This window comes from Toxotes jaculatrix, chromosome 19, assembly GCF_017976425.1.
Source record: "Toxotes jaculatrix isolate fToxJac2 chromosome 19, fToxJac2.pri, whole genome shotgun sequence".
NCBI lineage: Eukaryota > Metazoa > Chordata > Actinopteri > Toxotidae > Toxotes > Toxotes jaculatrix.
In genome coordinates this window covers 7,731,376-7,753,330 of record NC_054412.1, presented here as the reverse complement: position 1 = coordinate 7,753,330, position 21,955 = coordinate 7,731,376, and the positions used below count along the sequence as shown (strand labels likewise).

Below are 21,955 nucleotides of genomic sequence, written 5' to 3'. Positions count from 1 at the left end.
AAACGAGAAATGGATTCTTTTGAAAGCACCTGAGGGTTTGTGTGAGATAATCTGTTTGCCTTTTACCCACAGTCTCACTTCGTAGGGTGGAGGGAGGCATATCTGTGTGTTTGCGGTGCTCCAACTGTTGCTTAAGGATCCCTCTCCCAAGAAACTCCTCCTCCAAGTAGCCCATGCGAATTCAATCATCTATCCTCAGTCCTCTCTGTTTCACCCCCTTCATAACCTCGGCCGTTTCCATGGTTACACCGTTGTACCCAAGGCTCGGTTAACTGGAGGGCTGCACAAACTCGTGGTCTCTCATGGCACTGGCGCTTTGCCAAGAACCAGCCCTAATAATGTGATACTGTTACACCAGCACCACACACCCTGGCTTCGAGAGCCAAGCAGCAAAGCTTTTTCGTACCACGTTGTTTGTGTTGACGTTTTGTATGCCTGTGTGTGTGCATGTGTGTGTGTGTGTGTGTGTGTGTGTGGTCTGTCTGCCACGGGGAATGCCAAGTTCTCTCTCACCCTGTGTGGAATGTGGCAGGCAAAGCAGACCTGTGTGTGTGTGTGTGTGTGTGTGTGTGTGTGTGTGTGTGTGTGTGTGTGTGTGTGTGTGTGAGTGAGCAGGACATAACTGTGGAGGGGGGGAAACTAGTTAAGCCCACACGATTAAAAGAAGGAATTAAAACTGCAACAGTGACGCTGTAAGTGCAAACGCCAAATCACACAGGGGGTATAGAGTCAGACGGTCTTAAAATGAAAATGCTTTTATTTCATGTTATACATTAAGTTGTACAAAGAAATCACCTATATGTTCATAAATCAGAACTGATTCTATGGTTTTTAACGCAGTCCCACAGCAGAAATAACTATGTTTTTCAGGTTGTGGTAATATTGAAAAAAGTATATAAATCCAACATAAAGACAGCCGCTCTTTCACATTCCTGATCATTTAAATTTGAGGCATGCAAATAATCCCTGAATAAACTTAAAATAAGATTGCATGTGCACCTGTTCTCTATTTTCACAGCCCAGCCGCAGGTGGAAACCTGTAACTGTGAGCAATGGTGGTTTAATAACCATCTCTATTTAGAGAGAGGCTGACCTTTCAAATAACTGGGAATGTCTCTTGTTTCCCTTCCTCCTTTTAACTGTGGCCATGGTGATAATGGGACAATGTGTGTGTTTTGTGTGTAAGTGCGTGTGTGCTCATGTGTGAGTTAGAGAGCACTGTTTCTGTGTTATTTCCTCTTCCCTAACAAACACTAACCAAATAAAGGTAATTGAATCACAGTGTGTACCACTTTGTGAGTGTGTGTGTGAGCATGGGTGTGTGTTGACTCTTTGTAAATGTGTTTGTGGAACACTTAGCCCGGGAAGCTCGAGCTTGATCTGCAAGTGGTCTTCAGTCTTTGAAAAATAGATATGTGACATAACACATGGATTAACAAAAACTCTGTCTGCATTAGATTAAATTTAGATAATGAACCTTATACATTTGGATATGAAGAGATAAGCTTAATTAATTTAGATATTGAATTTAACAATTCCAGCAAAGTTTTGAAATCGGAGAAGCTACAATTTAAATGTTTGTTCCTCCTCTGCAGCAGCCAGCTCATAAATGGGCCAGATAAGTCCAGAAAGACATTATATGACAGTGGCCAGGGGATCAGCTCTCTCCTTTATCTGCGTTTTCCTTCTCACAGGCTGGAATGTTAATGGTGGCTTTGTGATGGGTTCAGTTCTCCTGAGTGACTGACAAGCCGACTGGCAGCTCTCAAAGACTCTTAATGGGAAAGTAGAGTTAGCTGAGAGATGTCAGCGTTTTAAAAGAATGAGAGCTTTTATTTGATTTCAAGCAGCCTCCAAGGTTAAATGAAAGTACACTTGGTGCTTTTTCCATTAAATGGTTTATGTAATGTTTCTATTCACAGTCTTGTTAGCAGCTGGTTGTGTGGTGCAAGTAAACATGGTTACTGGGAAGCATAATAATGTAACAGAAATTGAGCCTGAAAGGTGGTACACAGCTGAAGTAGCTAGACAGTGACTATCTGTCTATTACACTGCCGGAACCAGACTTTTACATTATTTTTCTGTCTATCTATCTCTCTCTCTCTCTCTCTCTCTCTCTCTCTCTCTCTCTCTCTCTCTATATATATATATATATATATATATATATATATATATATATATATATATATATGAAAAAGCTGACCATCATATTGCCTTGTAACATTTTGCAGAACTAGAAGTGCTTCAAAATGCTATCAGAATTCTGTTGTAAATCTGAGGGAAATGTTCCAGTAAGTACACTCTGTATCCTGGTACATAAACTGTAATAACGTCAGGCTTTAAAAATCATCCTTGGCAGGTATTTTTAATTTAGAACACAAGAGTCTATTCTGCAGCCATGACCGGAGGGCCGACGCTAGAAGCTAAATAAGCAAAAGTTTGACTTTCTCTCTCTGTTGTTGTGGTATTCTGGGCCTGGAGGCGTCTTTTAGATGCAAGCAGTCATCTGTCAGGGCTTGCTGACATGCAGCACAACCAAATGTCCATGGAAGAACAAGATTAAAAATCATGAAGGAGAGTGTTTTATGCATTTAACAATGGTCAAAGTGCCTATAGTCACAGCTGCTTTGACAACTTGTTGTCTTCTAGGTTACCTGTCTAAAGTGTTGAGGAACTACACCGAGCAGGCCTGTGAAGGAGACTTCCTGTCTGTTCGCTGCCCGCCCCGCACCACCATCACCGTCCAATCAGCTTTCTACGGAAGGAGAGGTGCCTCTGACTCCCAGCAGTGCCCTCAGACCTATCGAGCCCTCCTAAGTTCTTACAACTCCCGGGAGGATGATCGATATTGTTCCGTGTCCACTGCACTACAGGTAATTAACAGAGTTCACACATTGCTGATAGAGCAGCCTCTATGTGTCTGTGAGGCTTATCCCCACTGTATCCCATGTATCCCAGACTTGGATCTCATCTTGTTCCTCTCTGTCAGTCCGCTCTTCACACACACACACACACACATACAGAACACACCCTCACTTTAGGGCTGCAAATCCTCCTGAGAGGAAGTGTCCTGTAAAATGGTCAAATTGGCCAAGTGTTAAATTTTGGTAGACCACTTATTATGTAATGCTTTGTGAGGAGGTTTTCCAGCAAATTACTCTCTCTAAAGAGGAAGCAGGCTTGTATGTTCCAGTGACACAAAGCGATTTCATGGGGTCTTTGCCTTAGCATCCTCTTCTAAATTGGGATGCGGCTGAACTAGAAGCCCTGCTTTGCAGCACCAACACAAACGCACACACAAACACATCCTGTTCAGCATTCATTCAGTTGTTTTGTTTATTCTTAGTCCCCTTGCCTTCTACTGTTGAACACCCTCCGTTTCCATAATAGACAGGGCTGCCATGAATGCACAGGCACAGAGAGCGCATTGTGCTGAAGTGAGAGAATTACTGACTGCTGCGCCACCCACATTAGTACAACCCTGAAGAATCTCATTGCACCACCTGCTCATGACCCTTGCTGACCCAATGCTTAGTTTACGAGTATCCCAACCAGGGTGGCAACTAAGGATTATTTTCACTGTGGATTCATTTACAAATTTTGTTTATGATGTTTACCATCCCAATTTAGTATGTTAGCATGCTAACGTTTGGTAATTAACACTAAATACAAAGCACATTTGAGGCTGATTATTTAAACTAAATTAAATGATAAATTAAATAGTAAAAATTTTGAGTTCGAATAAAACCAAAGGTATTGTATTTACAACATAAAACAGAAAAAAAACTGCAAATCCTCATATTTGAGAAGTTGCAGTCAGCAAATGTTTGACATTTTTATTTGATAAATGACTTGAATGATTAAACAATTATTAAAATAGATGTAGGTTGTTACAGCATTGATCCTTGTTACTCTCAAACCTGCTGGCATGTATATATGTATTCTTTTAATAATTAAAGTTTATTTAATTAATTTAATTAAGGTTTATTAAGGTTCTCATTTCCACTATAGGGGAAATACACAGATCATGTCCCTTAGTTCCCCTATTGTACGGCACCAGGGGAATGTAGTGTGTTGGAATGTGCTCACCTTGGTCACAGAAGGCTAAAGGATGATGAAACTAGAGAAGCTGTAGGATGCCAGGAAATGAGTGGAATGGAGCTTTCCAGAGTTTTTTTTCTCTTACCTGCTCCTCCATATTCCCATGGCCATAAGCAGCCTGTTTGAAGTGGTTTTAGGTTTGCCTGCTACTGGTCTCGCCATCGCTGGCTTATTGTTCTTTCTCTAAACCTCTCTTTGGTCTTGTCCCGCTCTCTGTCACTCTTTCCTTCTTTAGAAAATGCTGGACGAGTGCCAAGACAGAAGGAGCTGTCAAGTCCTTGTCAACAGCCGCGTGTTTGGGACAGACCAGTGTCCTGGCAGCAGTAAATACCTCATTGTCTGGTACAAATGCAGACCTAGTAAGTCCCTCATCACCTCGTACCCTGACAGTGACACATTTGTCCCTCCCTGTGCTTGGAACCGTTCTTTCTCTTTTCTCACACACCTCCACATTTAGTCAGAAATAGACCAGGGGTGGGGTCACTGCATTTGCACTATGGATAACCAAACTGCAACAATAACAATCAAAGGAAATCCGTGCTCTCTTGTATATTGAACAACCCTAGCTCTACTCTGTAGCAATGGAAAAAGTCTTTTCCTTGTATTAGGTTTTTTCCTTGTATTACACTAATCTATATTAAGGGACTTCAATGATAAAGTTAGCATTATTCATTATTTTTCTTATTATCTCAGTACTTTTTGTCTTTCCTACCTTATCTGTGGCTCAAAAACTACTGTCCCCATGTTTGTTGTAGGACAGTGGTTTTTTAATTTGGGGTAACAGTGGAGGAATACGTTATGTACATCTATATGTATAACATTTGTGACTAGGACCAATTCATTTGATATTTTCAAAGAATTCGTAGACAAAAACTCTTTTCTACTTCTGTCTTCTTCTCTGGTTCATTTAAAAGAAAAAAAAAACTTATTGCGTGCCGCCTCCTTTATCCTTCTCCTTCTCTCTCCCCGTGAGCCAGGAAGCTAAGAGTATCACTCCAGAGGGGAGCCACAACAGTGCAGTAATCCCACCCAGATTTCAGTCTCCATTCATGGCTCAGTGCTGTGCTGAGCCGAGCCGCACTGAGCTGTGCAGCAGTTCACACTAGAGTGACCAGAAGTGGGCATTAATCCACTGATCCCCTTGCCCTCCCCACTTTTTCTTTCTCCACCGGACCCCGGGGCCAATCAACAGCTCTTTGTTCACTGTCACTTAACCAATGACTTCTCAGGGGAAGAGAGAAAGGCCGCATGGGGTGTTAGTGAGGTGCAACGGGCAGGTGTCACTGCCTCTGAAAGGAGAGGTGGATGGAAGACAGAGGAAGTGAAGGAGAAAGGGGGGGTAAAAGAGAACAAGAGTGAATCCGTCACCAGAATATATACCAAACCAGTCCACCCCCTTTTCTCTGCTCTCTCCTCTTTCTGCATTCCTGTTCCACTCCCCACATGGATGTAGAAACGACTGCTGTTGTGTTTTTATTTGCTGGCCAGTGGAGCTGCTCTGGCTGTCACAGGTCACTGTGGCTGGATGTGTGTGAGGAATGCCTCTGCATGGCTCTACATGTCCACTGAGCAACCGTACCTCTGTTTCTGCCTTTACACTGTTTTCTGTGCGAATTAAAAGCTGCTCTACATAGGACTGATAAAATACAAAGTACATAATATTAGCACTTTGCTAATATTTTATCCATAAATTAAATATTCAAAATTGCTTTAATTATTGTATATTTCATTGGTGGTTTTCTGTTATTTGTAACATGTTGTATCCTCTCTTTTCATCTCTCCAGACGAGTATAAGAGTAAGGTGGTTTGTGAGGAGGAGAGGATGAGGCTGAGCTGCAAAAGGGGAATGCAGATCGCCGTTTACTCCGCCATGTTTGGCCGAACTCAACAGGGCACCCTGGAGTGTCCCCCTCATCACAGGAGGGCCCCGTCAGTAGGTGAGGCACGTTCTTACTCTCACATTGCAGGTTACAAGAGCAGCTGACAGCTGACAGTCCGTAATTTAAAATATAAGACAGGTCATAACTTAAGTGTTTACTAAGTGGAGTTTTGAAGAGGATAGGGGTAAAGGTCAAAGCTAATAATGGTATTAACATCAGTACTGTTTGACATTATTATCATTTGCTTTATTCCCAGCATCAGTTCTGGGATCAGTCTGAGGTCAGGAGAGGAATGAGATTTCTTACATGAAGACACAAGCTGGGAATGTAAATCAGGCCTGTTTGGGTTTGCATGATGTTCAAATGAGTCTCCTTGTCCTGCTAATGTTGTTATACATATTAATGAATTGGGGAGAGTGCAACCTAAGGTCACTCTGGGCTTTGAGTTGTTCTTTTTGTCAAGACATTTCTCTGACTGAAACATACCAGGCGTCATCCAGCAGATGGGGAACATGAAACATTTTATTGATGAGTTTTACATGTCAGGGCTCGAACACCTCTGAACCACAAAGACAACTACAAACACAGCCAGGCTCATAACTCCTGCTGAACCTCTCCTTCATCAATTTTCTTTGACTTGGGTGATATTGCTTTGAGATGCTGTTGTGGTTTGGTGGTTTTTAAAATTTCCTCTACAGCTTCTTTGCTCCAGAGGCTCTAGAACAAACACTGGTCTGCCACACCCATACTTGACGTCAGTTATTCAAACACTTTAACCCTTTCTACCTGCAGAACTGATTAATAATTTAACTTTCAGAAAAATGTCACCTTTTAGCATTTCTTCACCTTCTTCTGAAACGCTGAGATATACACTGTAAAACCACCGCTCAAGCTCAGGTCGAGACACACACACACACACACACACACAAACATGCACACACACATTGTCAAGGGAATTGGGGTGGAATGTAGATCAGATGTCTCTGTCATCCAAAGCTCAGAGTTTGGCCTGTAGAAAAGGGACAGTATTGAGTTCCCTCCAAGTATGTATGAGTGTGTATGTGCATGTGGGAGTGCATGGGATATCCAGATGTACTCTAGCTCTTGTTTTGGAGAATGTTAATGACTCCATACTTGAATACATGACAAGTCTTAGTATAACTGTAGCTACTGTGGTGGTGGCCCTTGCCTCTTTACGGGCAGCTCATTTATTTCACTTTAGTCTGCGCTGCCTTTGTTTGGTTAATGTATAGAAGGAAATGGACACTGAGGTTTGTAAATAAGTAGCCAGAGCAGGTGTAAGCTAACCGGTGACTGTGTACTAGAAACAGCCTGCATGAAGCTGTGAAGGAAGGCTAAATGTCATTCGCCATACTTGACAATTCAAACAATGAATAACGAACCTAACCTGAAGTGTGTGCGTGCCTGGGTGTTAGTGTGTCACCTCCTTTATGACGGGATGGGGTTGAAATGATGACACAGGCATCAGTCACCGGGTAATCAGAGACATATATAAAGAATAGCATTGTGCGAGTGTGTATGCGTCTGTGTGTGTGTTATTGTGTTCTATATGAACACTGGGGGCCGCTTTGAAGCAACCTCAGCCAGTCCTCTGTATGCAGGTGGACCAGGAATGTGCGACAGGTAGGTGGAGTGGGTGAGACAGGACTGGCCTGATATCTTGTTTCAGACTCAGGATTAAATACAGTAGCTTGGTTCTCTGTGCATTGATGGAAAATTGACTCTACTGTTACAGCTGCATAAAGACCAGATTAGAGCTGAGAAGAACTGGTGTTTACTGTCAGATCACGTTAACCTTGTGTGGGTTTACATCAGCTGTATACTCAGAAATACACGAACGCCTTGTTGTTCCTGTCCTCCCATTCTGCAGCATGCTTTTCTATCTCTCTATCACATAGACACACACATGCGCACACACGCTCCAACCACCCACAAACACCTCCTCAGGCTGTTCCAGACTGTCTAGTGGTGCCCTGGTGGGATTTCCCCTGTCAGCTCCGTCTTTGATGTGGCTCCCGTGTCACCAGGAGCAGGAAGCGAGGGTGTCTTGAGTGACAGCTCAGACACACACCGTTAATTATTTTTAAAGGCTTTCCCCACTCTTTTTGCCCTCCTGTCCGTGGTGGTGTGTTGCTTCGTACGTGTGTGTGTATGTATTTGTGGTTCAGTGTGTCTGAATAATCTTGGGCTTGGCAGTCGCATCATGTGCAAGTTTGTCTTGTACGTATTTTGATTTTATGTCTCTTTAAATGCGTGTTTGAATGTGCCAACAAGGTAGGTTATAGTAATCTCCTAAACCGCACCGCCCTGGCAAGCTCATCACTGCCTGAAGTGTGAGATCGACACCTGAACTCATACAGATGGCTGCACCTGTCCAGGTGAACTATGTGTAGTATTAGGTGGAGAGATATTGCAGTGTATGGCAGCAGGGATTTGCTTGTACACTGTTTTCCCTGTAAAGAATCACTTTACATGTTCTGTTTCTGTCTCATCCAAAGACCAGTTTAACCTTGGCCACCTGACAAATAGTAGTGGAGTTTTCTTTGAGTGAACTCTAGATTGCCACGTTGTCTGAAGATCACCTGTCTTCTGAAGGTGGACTTTTTACTGTTATGGAGAACTGTGGAGAGCCACTGTCTTGTTGAATCCAAAGGCCCTGGAAAAGTGTAACAGACAAAAACAAGTCCACACACAGGCTTATGCACACAAAAGCCAAGATCTCTTTGATCTTGTCTGTTCCTTGGTTTTGGGGTGGGGTGGGTCTGGTGGAGTTGGACAGGTATTGGCGGAGATGGAGAATCCTCAAAGCAAAGGGGCCTGTTCAGCCCTTCTCTCTCATCTGCCCCATTACCATCACACACACCTCTTGACATCTAAATAGCCCCCCATGCTTGGCATGCTGGGTCTCAGACTGCTTCTCTTTTTTTTTTTTTTTGAAGGCCTCTGTGCTTTCACTTTTGAGTATGTGCTTCAGCCAAGGCCAACAGTAAGACGTTTCAAACTGTAAGCTCGGTCTGGTTGGATGATCACAGAAGCTTTTAAAAGCTGAGCATGCACAGCTGCAGTTCAAATTTAACACTTGGCTTTTGGAAGCCTGTTCCAGTTGTTAGGGTGCAAGCTGCTTCACTGTAACTCTATCTACATTTCTCTTTTACTTTGATGCAGACCGAGCAGATAAGTGGCAGGATGTCAGTGTTGTTTTGGATTTTTAGATTATATAGAGTGTACATCTATGTGTGTTCAGACCTGTTTTGAAAGAGTAGCCACAGCGCAGTAGTTGACAGATTTCAATCGGTGAATTGTGGGTGGTGACTGTTTTTCCTTAAAGTCTCTAAAATAACATCCCTGATGTTTGTATTCCTTCACACTGCATATGTTAACATGATAACATGTTCATGCAAGGTTTAGGTCAAAGGGTTACCACGGATTGGAATTCAGACACCGTGTTTGAATATTCAAAGTACCATATTGTCAGTGATAACACACATGCGCAGGGTCTGTTTTCGTACCAAGCGTCTCTGACTCTAGGAATAACCTGCTATCAACTTACAAACACAGCTGAAGAGAACTCTCCTCACGCTTATGTACATTTGTGCACACATTTATCTGTGTGGGGGTGTTATGAGTTCTGTGGGATACTTCTACACTGGAAATAACTTGACATGTACTGTAATACCTGAATCAGCCATGTTACAGTAAGATCTAATCCTGCTGAAGTGAACGGACCATTTACAGTAAATGTGTGCGTTCTCAAATTCATTAATGGCATTCACAGAAAGCTCTTGGCTTGTGCAGGTGCTTTAAACCCTATCACGACATCTGAAAGTAAGTCACTTTTCTATTATACGAAGACTTTTAATCCCACAACAATGACTTAAGCCTCCCTATCAAATTATATGGATCGCAGGTGAGTCAGAGTAGAAGAGGATATGTGTACTTTTGACAAGATCGTCCGCCCATTGTCTTGGAAATTCCAGGAAAGGTGTGCGTGGGTGGAAAACCAGGAGGATTGTTATGGAGCATTGCGAGAACTTTCTGGGAAAGGTTGCCGTGGATATACTTTATGTGCCTGTGTGTGCTTGCGTGCGTGCGTGTGTGGGTGGGTTTGTGTATCTGGATATGTGCTCAGAGGTGTATTTTTATGTTAGGGGTAAACACACAAGTGCTGTCCTATAAATTTGTGCAAGACAGTCATTATACTGCGCCCACAATACACTCACCCCTACATTAGTCTTAATATAAGGGCTCTGTGATGAGTGAAACGCTTCTGCAGCCATCACAACACACAAGAGCTACTATTTCATATATTAATGTTATGTTACGTTTTGTTGATTTATGTCATGATGTTAAAATAATTCCGTAGAAGTGGGAAAACAGGTAAGTATGAAGTCACCATCCAAAGCTGATGCTGGTTCAAGCAAGCAGAACGTTAGATGTGACGGATGACTGATGTGACAAAATTTACTGAGCCATATAGAGGTGCTGCTGGTACAGGGCAGCGTGTCAACACACACTTGAAACGCGTCCAAGACAGAGAAGCAAACTTTTTTTTACACAATGAGAAAAACACTAAATGTGGATGATCAACAATGGGACTTTTTATGAAGACTGATGCCTCCTATGTTTTCTGATTTGTGGCTCTCTGTGTCTGACCTCTGTGTCTATATCTCCTGGTGTGTGTGTGTGTGTGTGTGTGTGTGAGAGTAAGTGTGTGTTCTTGTCGAGGAAACTCCTCCCTTTCCTCAAATGCCGCGTCTTGACTATGAACCGTCTCTCTTGAACCATAGGCCTGCCCTTGTTGCATGTGTGGCGGAGAGAAACGTTGGTGCACAGGCTTGGAGGTGGTTGAGGGTAAAGGTTAGAGGTAACAGGGGTTATTCATGCCTGTTCCCCTCTGTGTGTGTGTGTGTGCGTGCGTGTGTGTGTGTGTGTGTGTGTGTGTGTGTGTGTGTGTGTGTGTGTGTGTGTGAGAGAGAGAGAGAGAGGACTGTTCTATGCTTGCCTGTCTGCATTAAAGCCGCTAATGAGAGCCAGAGGAGGTCAGATCCTGAGGAATGCTCTTTTCAACTACATAGAAATGCTGTGTGTGTGGTTGAGTGTGCGTGCGCGCAGGAGCGGGGAAAGCCAGTGCACAAAGAATAAATGTGTGTGTCTCCATCCTCTTGTCTCTAGAAGTCTCTATCTGTCCCTGAACCACCCCAGCCCCACCCGATTTCTCTGCGGGCCCCCCTGTTCAACTAATCACCCAGCCAGGAATCAAAGCAGCAGCTAATGGGGGCCTGTCTGTCAGAAGTCAGTCTTGTCAGGGAGGAAAGTTTTCCACGTGGCACCCTGGCTCAAACAAGCCCTCTGGGAAGGAAAAAAAGGAAGAACAAATTAAAGCACATTAGGGAGACTAAGAGGCCATTGTGCTAGAGCATCTATAGAAACAAAAAAATATATAGATATATACACAGATCTGTATACACAGATCCATACAAGTATTTTAAAGGTCTAATCAAATGTTACATATGCCTCTACAGCAGCAAGAGGTCAGTGCTAAATAAATGCTGATTTCTATTCATCTAGAACAGGATGCGACACCTACAGGTCTATGTCTTTGCTATAAAAGGCCTTTGCTATAAAAGGCCTACAGTGGATACTGACATTTCATCAGTTTGTACAGAATGTCTCATAGGGGATGATCAGCTGATAGGGATAATAACCCCTTATATTCATAGCGTAGTGGTTCAGGTTGTACAATGCTGCTACTTAAGTCCTGTCTCCAGGATGCTGCTCAGCATGTGATGCAGGGCAATGCTCAAGTGTCGCTTAGTCAACTTTTTTTTCTTGCTGTCACCCTGTAGATCCACTTTTTATCCTCCAGTTAATTTATTGACTTCTTTATGATAAAAAAAAAAATCACATTTTATCAGACATGGCTGAACACGAATTCATTGTCGTTATACCAGTATCATGCACGTGTGTTCATTTTTTTTGGTTTATACCATAAATTAATTCCAAGACTGAGATTAATGGATCTGCATGTGTTTTGTGTGACAGTGGGAACCTTGAGGTGTCTGACTAGTTATCCAGTTACACTCACTGGTTCCCGCAGGCTTCCGTCTCACTACATTCTGGTTTGGAATTCCAGTGTGTCGGCTCCAGCTGGGGAGTGTCCGGTTGCCCCTTCGAACGGCGTCCAAATGGACAGACATTTATTCAGGTTCACATTTTTAAAGAGCTTACTTTAATGCATAGGCTGTGAACTGGACTCACAAGTTTTATTAGCCAAATTTTTTTTGTAAACATTAACATGGAATAAGGTGTGTGCCTTGATTATACGGTAGGATTACACCGTTATGGACCATTCAAAGAATTCCCAAAGTTAACACTGTCCGTGACCACAGGATTGCCGTCTTTCACTTCCTGACTGGGACATTTACCCTTTGACCCTGAGCCATAATTTGTTGTGACCTGTTGACGTGTGAGCCAAGCTTGTCCTCTTTACCTTTTTTTCTGATCTTTCTGTGACTCTCTGGGGCCCACTGGGGCAGACAGTGCAGGACCCCAGTGTCCACTTTCAAAGGCTCATCTCCTTGTGTTGTTTTTAGGAGTTAGATGGACTGTGGGGCCCTGGGAGGCATCCATGTGGAACCCAGGCCCATTCAGATTCCCACAAAACTGAGCAGGAGGTTCCTCCAACTTTATTAGAGCTTCTCACGCTTCCGTCTGTAGCACCACTTAAGTTCATGAGGTGGAGCATAAAATACTGATTGTTTTTTCCATTATATTCAAATAATGTCAAGACCAATTGGTTCATCAAGAGACCAATCATCTCTAATGACTTTAAAATGTTTGTTAAAATGAAGGCATGTAAAACTGGCTTTACAAGCTCATTAAAGTTTGTCTAAAGCGTGCGAGCACAGCAGGTTAGCATATCATCTTCTTTAGTCCTGCTATGACTGAGAGAGAGGAAGGAAGTCGGAGCAGAAGAAGGAAAGAGAAGAGCCTCATCTGTACGTCCACGCTCCACATAGGATGAGAGGTGCAGAGGAGAGGCTCTGGAGGAGCTGGCGGGTGCTTAGTAATGATGTATGAGAGCCTCATCCATTACTTTGTCTGGTCTCCATACACAAAACACTCACACACCCACACACACACATATATTGGATCAGGTATCTCTTTAGACAATGTGAGGTCCCAGTAAGGTTTCTCTGTGTGGGTCTGATGTGGACAGAGGCTCCACCATGGGAGCTGAGAAAGCCTTTATGGGAAGGAGTGTGTCTATGAGAGATTTGCTGTCTGCAGTTTATGTGTGTGTATATGTGTGTGAGTGAGTCATGTAGTCATGTAGTCCTTTTGTGCCCAAAGTGCTACTTGTCCATCAGACACTCAGCAGGTACCAAGAGACTCATGTGCAACATGAACATTAAAAATATCTTAAACAAACAAATATTCACATTTGAGGAATTGAAACCAGTGTGTTTGTTTTTTTGGCATTTTAGCAAATAACTCACATTATCCAAATTATTGCAATCAATTAACTTTTTGTTAATTGAATAACTGATTAATCAACTAATCAAGTCAGATCCATAATCAGAACCAAATTATAGTCTTCTCCAGAAACCTTCCTAAGAAATTACTCACAGCTGTATTTCAGTGTTCTCAGAAAGCGTATAAGTGCAGTAACAGTGACTCCCTTTTATAAATGATATAATCATATAATTTGGTAAACTGAATTACTTCATCTGTCTGACTGTCTCATCTCTCCCCTCTCTGTCTCTCTGTCAGACTGCCAGTCGTCTGTGGCTCTGCAGGTTCTCACCGCTCGCTGTCAGGGCAAGAAGAGCTGTCTTGTCCGAGCCTCCACCAGAGAATTCGGAGATCCATGTTACTCTGGCACCAGGAAGTACCTCAGTGTCATCTACACCTGTGGTGAGTCCTAGCACGCCTTTAACTGAGGGTTTCATTTTCCTGCCACCAGAGGGTGATGTTCACTCACCGATCAGCTTGACTTCAGTCTGGTCTGTGATGTTTTAGCTCTTTGTTTCAGAATTACCAGCTCTAAAATGGACTCTGTTATACTCAGAGAATAGTTATATGTCTTTTTAAGGTCTGATGATGATGCTATAGGTTGCACCAGTGTATACATATATGACTGTTTCAACTTTTGAAATGCCATTAATTCTATCATGGTACTCTGGAAACCTGGCTATTATCACTGATAATTTGACAGACTTTACATTTTTCTTTTAAATGGAATTCAAGCATTTCATTAAGGGACAAACCTTTATAGCCACTTTTGAGACTGTAAATGGTTTCTGAATGAATGCAGTGTTTGTTATTTGACTGTTAAAGCAGCCTTTTTAGCTACAAGGAGTGAGGAACATCAAGCAAGTTCGAAGCTTAAAAACTTATGCTCCACTCACAAAATGTAGTTTTAAAAGCTCGAGCATCGTATCTGCTGTTTGGACTTCATATCTGTGCGGATGAGGGAGAATGATGGTCTTGCTTTTTTATCTTTTCCCCACCCCTGGGCTAATCCTGAACTGTCAAGGCTGTAATTCATTAACCTCATGCTTTTAGACACACACACGCCATCCAGTCGCCTCCAGCACTAGGACCTGATCTGTCAGCACCAAGGCCTGGAGCCTCTCAAACCCACCAAAATCACTGGCACAGAAATCCAGACCAGGCTAGGACGACTGATACGCTTTTCAGTGCGATTTCTGATTTTAAGGATTGGATTTTATGAGATTTGTGGGTGTCTACACTGGGCCCAGAAAAGTCATTGTAATGTTTCTCCAAGAACTGTAATTTTATCTAAGTCACTGTGTGCATTGCAGTTCTCATTGTCTACATCTACAGCTACAGCTCATTTCAGAGCCTGTATAGTATGCAAACTGGTGATTAATCTGAATCCTGAAGGTCTAATCACAATCAGAGGATTCTACTGTTGGTTTTGAAGGTCCATCACATGCTGCATGGTTGTCAGATAGTTCTCCAGGAGTCCGTCCATCTCAGTAACAACTGGCCGGTTCAGACAAGTTTACACAGACTGTTTAGCTGTGTTTATGGAGTCGTTTAGCCTGAATCTCTGTCTGACCTCCCATATCTGTCACTGATAACACAATGTGCTCTCCTAATAGCTCTGGTGCTGAGTTGGGGACGCGAATGTGCGAGTATACACATTCGCACATTTTGTAGAAGGGGGCAGTGGAGAAAGGGGAAGGATGTGGAATGGTGTAAACATTCAACAGATAAAGACAGGGTGGGGCCGTGCTGGGGAGGGGCTGGGGGTCTCTGGGCTGTGGTCAGAGTTGAGAAGGATGAATGTGAGTAAATCAGTCTAGCTGCTGTAGACATGAAGTCACTGGTAGCTCCAGGCTCCAGCAAAGTGGTAATTTTGGGGGATCCTCTTTCATTGGTGGTTGAGTGTGTGTAGGATTGACCCCATTTGTGTCGGAGTAGGGGGACGGAGGATGTCTGTCTGCACATGATTGGTAGCATTTGTGTGCGTATCTGTGTGCGGTGGTCTGTACAATGTTTTGTTCCATCTGAACAAAGTGGCATGTACTTACACAAAGTGATTGATAACACAAAACGTTTAAATCTAAGAGAACTTTTTGATGGCTAGTGAATATGTAAATTAATAAGAATAAAGAATTACACAAATAACCCATGATGAACAAATGTTTTTTAGTATATTCTGAGGAGGTCTAGTTTATATTTAGGATAAAAAATTTAATAAGATTCTGACTTTTTGAAAATTTGTGAAATGAACTCCCTGTCTGTAAATGTGTGTGTCTGGGTGTGTTTGTGGGGGTCACCTTGCCTTAAGGAGGTGTTAACCCACTTAAAATCTTTACTGTCCTGTGATGACCTAAGTGCTATTTTAGGGGCTTTTGCTGCCTGCCAAAAATAAAATAAGTGAGGAAGCAGATTTATATCTATATATCTGCATGAGTATGTGGTGAGTGCGTGTGTATAAGCTGGTGTTGGGGCGTACACGCACCCGCAGGCTTGAGCACATGTTTGATTCACAGTGTGGACTCGCTATCGGCCCCAGCTTGCCTGTGATTTACAAAGCCATCAACCCTCAGAGCTCCGGCTTCTTCCTCACACAGCCCCAGGGGTGGACTCACTTCTTAGCAATAACACAGCAGCAAATGGCCTGGAACATGCCATCAGTCTCCCAGCAGATCACACACACACTCCACACAGCCGCCATCGTCAGGCTTCATTTACATCCAGTCCCCCTGGAGGAAGTCCCCACGGTTTGTTTATTTGTCAAAAAAATACTTCAGGAGTCCCGTTGCAGATTAACTCCAGCTCTAAATATTTGGCATTTCAATATTTTAAGAAGCTGAAGGAATAAAATACACTTGCAGCGAGGCCTCCTGTCTTGCAAATTATTCATAACCTAGACATGGAAATATTTTCGCCCAGTGCAACTGTTGGAGATTGATGAATGAGCCTGCTTGGGGCATTTTTTTCAAAAAGCAAAGTCCCAGTCTGGCCCCTTTGAAGTTTCCCTCTTGTGATGTTGTGTTGGTGACTTTATCAGAGTTTGACCTCCATCTGGGAAGCTGGGAAGAAAACCCTCTTCGCAACATGTATAAATCTGTGTCTTTGATTGAAAAAAAAAAACAAAAAACAAAAATAAACAAGTACAGTTGTGGCCAATGTTTTATGCATAGTGTAAGGGTGTCTTTTTGGTCATGTCCTAGTATAACAGTTGTAGGAAGGGTCCTATTTATACAGCTAGCTCACACAGACCTCTGAGACCTGTCCTGCAGCACCACTCCATCATACTTCCTTTTTGCCCACATCCTTCCTTTGCCTTGTGAGTGAAGAGATACAGCCTGGGGGCATCCTGCTTCTGCATGTGTGTGTGTGTCTTTGTACACTGAAAGACAGGGATAACTTTAGACTAAATTTAAAACAATGTGATTTATGGACGTCCGTACTGAACAAATCATATCCAGAAGAATCTCTCTCTCCTTCCCTTCCTCCTCCTTGTTGTGTCAGTCCCAGATTGAGGCCTCCTTACCCAGAGCGTAACTCATTTCCACCCCTGAGAAGTATTAAAGCTTCAGACTTGATATCAAGAAGAGGAGGCCTCTCTCTTAAACTTCCCTCCAAGACTTCCCCTCAAGAGTGTTCACTGCTGTGTAATGTATCACCCTGAACAAGCCACGCAGCCTCTTGCAGAGCAGACTCGTTCAGAGGGATAAAAGGTCACGGAAAGCCTAACGAACAGGTCTAATTGCTGAGGAGGAAATGGATTAATTGTGGCACTTAGCTGGTTAACATGGGATCTGGGGGTTGGAGAAGGGGGTGGGGCTTGATGGAATAAGCAACTCGGGCATTTCCAGCACTGGGGTTTAAACCTCAAAGTGGAAATAGGATCCCCCCCAAAAAAACCCTAATGAAAGTATAATGAGTCCATTAATATCCTATATATGTTTCCATATATAGGACCACAGCCACTAATCTGGACCACAGCCATGCTCTGGATACTCCGGACGCAAAAACAAACAAGCAGCTCAACTGTTGAGCTGATTTTCCACTTACTAACTGGAAAATCATTATAAATATAAAATGGAAAGATTCTTTTGACTAAACAGTCTCACATCATGGTCCATTTAGTAGCCATTCTTGAGCTTTCAACCATGTCAAGCAATCTTTAACAGCAGATGGAGGTTACCCAATTGTCATGAAAATGTAGAAGTTCAAATTCATTTTTTTTCTGAGCACTTTGAACACTTTTAGTCGATGGGGGCTTTGAACTTTTAGTTTCACTGTTTATTCTTGACCTTGGAATGAGCAGTAAATGATCCAGACATGATCAAAACAGATTCTTGGTGCCATTTACGTAACAACATGCACATTTCCACAAAATGTCTGCCATGTTTGGTATCTTTGAAAATGTTGAAATTTCAACGACAATTTAAAATACATTTTAACAACTCATGGCTGTGCAATATACATAATTGTAAAATTTTCACTCATTGGTGTTTACTTTTTTCTTTTACTTTAACAGATAAAGTGTGGAAATTCACTGTGATGTAGAGATAGAAGCTGCTGAGTTGGTTCATGTTGGTGAAGGCTTCACTGCAAGGATTAAACTGTAGGCTTTGACAGAGGTGTGGTCACTGGTCTATGCTACTGGTGTTTTTAATGGACACCGTCCGAGCAGTGGAGACTGTGGCTGCCTACACATGGCTCAGGGGGGGCCTGATTTAGATGTAACAGGGGAAAGTAGAGGAAGATAAAGATGTAATTCAGAAGCTTGAGGGTTTGAATTGTCCCAATTGGTTATGCAGACATACACACGGACACATACGCACAAATATATACATGCACAAAGGCACATGTGACCGCTGCAAGCCACACACTCCTCCAGCTCCCCTGCACACATTCATGTCATGTCAGCAGAGGAGACTGTGGGGAAGATGTTTATTTTGGCCCAGTTGTGTGGAGCTGCAGTCCAGCCAGGCAGGCAGTAGCTGCTGCTGGGGCCCCATCATTCCCCTTGTAGCTCATCCTATAGCTGCAGGACTGGAGGACGTGTACCAGAAAGCACACACATGTGCACAATATTTGCTGAAGCGAACTCTTTTTTTCGTTATCTCTAAAATGACATAAACTCAGTCTCACATCTGATACATGACAGTTTTCAGTGTAGTAGTTTCTAAACCACAGTGCGTTAGGTCTCTAATCAGGTCTGGGTTTTTTTGCCAAACATTTCAAACTGAATTAGGCCAGGAGCATGGTTTGTGCCTCCTATTATTTTATGCTTTTTCACTATTATTTCCTGAAAGCTTCTACTTTGATCCATCACTAGAAACGACGACCACCAAAACTAGTAGTTGGCTGGATAAAAAAAGTAGGGATAAAAAAATGTGACAGAACATTTTACATCTTTATGACAAATTCTTACCACACAATCCAAAATGTAGAGGTATGTTGCAATAAATAATATTCTTCGTTTACTTTCAGAAAACAAAGTTTTTAAGTTTCATTGAGTCCAACATTTCTGCCTTCAGTTCAATGCTTGACTATGGTCAAGGTCAAAGTGCTTTTCCTCAGCTCAACATGGACTTAGTTATTATGGAACAGTTTCAAAGCTTTCATAGCCTTCACATGTTTTCCAACACTCTCATGCTACTGCAAGTTTAAGGCTTTGTAATATTTTAACAGTGTACTTTGCAAGTACCTCGATGCTTTAAAAAAAATCAAAAATTCTTTGACTGTGTTCTCATCTCAGGCTGATTGCAGTTGCACCGAGTACAATGTCAATCACAAGAAAATGGCCTGACTTACCCTTCAAATACTTCAGTGGTTACGTCGCAGTATTCTGACTCTTACTGCATCATTATACAGTGCATGGCCACGACCCCAACAATTGGGTATTTTACTAGGGTAAAACAAACCAAGAGCCTGGCAGAAGGTGTTTTAAGAACCAGTCTTTGACCCATGCGTGATCCGTGGTGTGTCTGATTTTAGTGAGTGGAGAGGCAAGCAGAAAGGAATGAAATAGCCCCTCTGAATGCTCTCCAGCCTCGTAACACAAGCCTGACTCTGCAGAAACCCTGGAATAACAGCCGCAGCTGGCACGCTCAGGAACACTGCTGCGAGAAAACACACAGCACGTGACCTCGGCTGACCTGCTTGTGCCGGTGTGCTGCGTTAATAATGGTTGTAGTTGGTTTGGCCAATGCCCATAAAAGGCATTGAGTGTGGTGGTTGGTATAACATCATACTCTGCTACGCTCTCGCGACCCTTCAGCCAGGTTTGAATCATTTTTGGACAAAAGATCTACTGAAGTTTGGCAAAGTAAGTGGCCGAAAGTTAGTGAACCCACTCAGGGTGTGGTCTCTGGAAGAGGATGAGACACATGGAGGGAGTTTTTGGCGGGAACGCACTGTTGTTATGGTGATTTGCTGATACTAGGGATTGTGGGTTTGTGCTTTGCCAGCATGTTCAGTCAGCTGATGTCTGCCCTGCACCATGTCTCCTCGCCTTACATCATTGGGTATCTGCTGGTTGTTTGGTGTACACAAGCACCACAGACACACACACACACAAGCGAATAAAAGCATGTTAAATCACACTCTGATTCTGGTGATTTTCCCTCCTTCAAACACAAACACAGTCAGCTATATGTGGTGTGGTCATACATTACTACCCAGCCGATGTGATCACTGGCCCTCAGGGAAAGTCTTCAAGAGCTTTAATCAGATTAAAATGAATCTTGAACTCAGTGGATTTGAGAAAACAGGGTGTTATGTTCCCTTTTAAGTTCTCACACCTTCTCTGACTTTCCCTCACCCTTTTCTCCTTTTAACCCCCTCCACCCCCTTCACTTAGATGTTTTACTCACCTTCTTTGTAAAAATTGAAATCCGCCTTTTTCACCATGCATGCTTGGCTGTTTCTGCTGCCCATTTTTTATACACTGTCTTTCTCACTGTTGTTCTTTTCCTTGTATGTAGCAGCCATGCAACCTGTTAACCTCTGCCTTTCATCTCATCTCTCTTCTTTGTTTTCCTACTGTCTCTATTCTGTCCACCATTTCCGACTGCACAGAGCGATAGCCCAGAGGTTAGAGCTGGAATTTTACTGGCTCATGTACCTTACTGTATGAAGATGAATTGATTTTGACTTTGGCAATAATTGGTTTATGCCTTTGAGCAATTGTGTCCCTACCAATACATCCCATTTCTGTTACTGGAGTTGCATTGGCTAGAGTAAAGTCTGTTAAAAATTTTTATTTAACATAAATGCCACAAAAAGGCATTAAAAGAATAAGTTACTTACTTACTTAAATACTTAAATGTTGGAGGCTTCAATTTATCCAACACAAGATAAAAAAGTGATAAAACTTGATTATTTTAATCAAAAACAAGACCAGTGAAGAAAACCATGAATAAGCAGGGCTCATTACAGTTTCTGATGTGGTGCTCATGAAGTGACAAGAATTTGTATAAAAGTAAAAAATGTCCTTCAGGCGAAGTGCACTTGAAAATCACTACACCACAACTGCATCACAGTTGCTCAATTACATTATTATTAGGAGCTCCTTGATTCTAAATAGTTTTCCGTGTTAGAATAAAAAACCTCCAGTGAGTCACCAATCATTGTATTTCCCCACAATATCTGTGACTAATGTGAGTTAAGAGTGTTCTTAAAACTCAGCCGCTCTTCTTTTCCCTGGAGCCAGTGGTGCAGTGTTTTGTATCCATCGGTATTCGCTTGTGTCATGGTACCAGACCTTGAAAAAGTCCCTTAAAAAGAAAATAGAAAGAGAAAAAAAAAAAACCTCACTCAGAGTTTAGCGGAAACTAGACTGTGTGCCAACCAGATGCTTAGATTCCTCTGTCTACAGACTGCTTAGTAAACATGATAGGGAAGGAACATCAGAGGCCTGTGCTGATAACCCAGCTGACTGGATAAGCATGATAGGATGAGTGTGATTAACTCAATTATAACCTTTGCGGCGGCTGTGAAAATGTGCTTCATCACCTGCTAACCAAAAGACGAGATAAACCCATGTAGTGATAATGTGATGTTTTTAGAAGTAGGTTGGTGAAGTAGGTGGATGTATGCACTGTAGTGTGTTATCAGTGGTGTTAGCTAATTATTGATTATTTAGTTTTCCTTCTAAATCCTTCAGTATATTCTGATTAGCAGAAATGCTTACTTGCTGTCTTCGCTGTCTTTCCTGCTTTGCCCTCCTACCCCTTATCTTCATTGTGCAGACAGTCTCATAACATTGTAGATAATCAAAGTGTGGCCTCCCTCCTGTTCGTCCTGTCGACTCAATACTGACCACTCAGTCTTCTACCTAGCCTCTGTGATGTGCTATTGAGGCCATAGGTCTCATTAACACCAGTGTCTGTGGGAGTGGGAGAACGAGGGCCTCCCTGATGATCATTTTGGGGTCTGTCGCTCTGCTGCCGCTA

General features: G+C 42.6%; 1 protein-coding gene across 1 annotated transcript in view; it reads left to right on the top strand.

Moving 5' to 3' along the window:
- LOC121199478 (protein eva-1 homolog A) overlaps nucleotides 1-21,955 on the top strand; it is a 65,916-nt gene that overhangs the window by 14,279 nt on the left and 29,682 nt on the right. Inside the window, exons 2-5 of the mRNA XM_041064200.1 lie at nucleotides 2,650-2,873; nucleotides 4,337-4,460; nucleotides 5,886-6,038; nucleotides 13,776-13,919. Of these exons, the coding sequence (XP_040920134.1) occupies nucleotides 2,650-2,873; nucleotides 4,337-4,460; nucleotides 5,886-6,038; nucleotides 13,776-13,919 (645 nt within the window). The remainder of the gene's footprint in view (nucleotides 1-2,649; nucleotides 2,874-4,336; nucleotides 4,461-5,885; nucleotides 6,039-13,775; nucleotides 13,920-21,955) is intronic.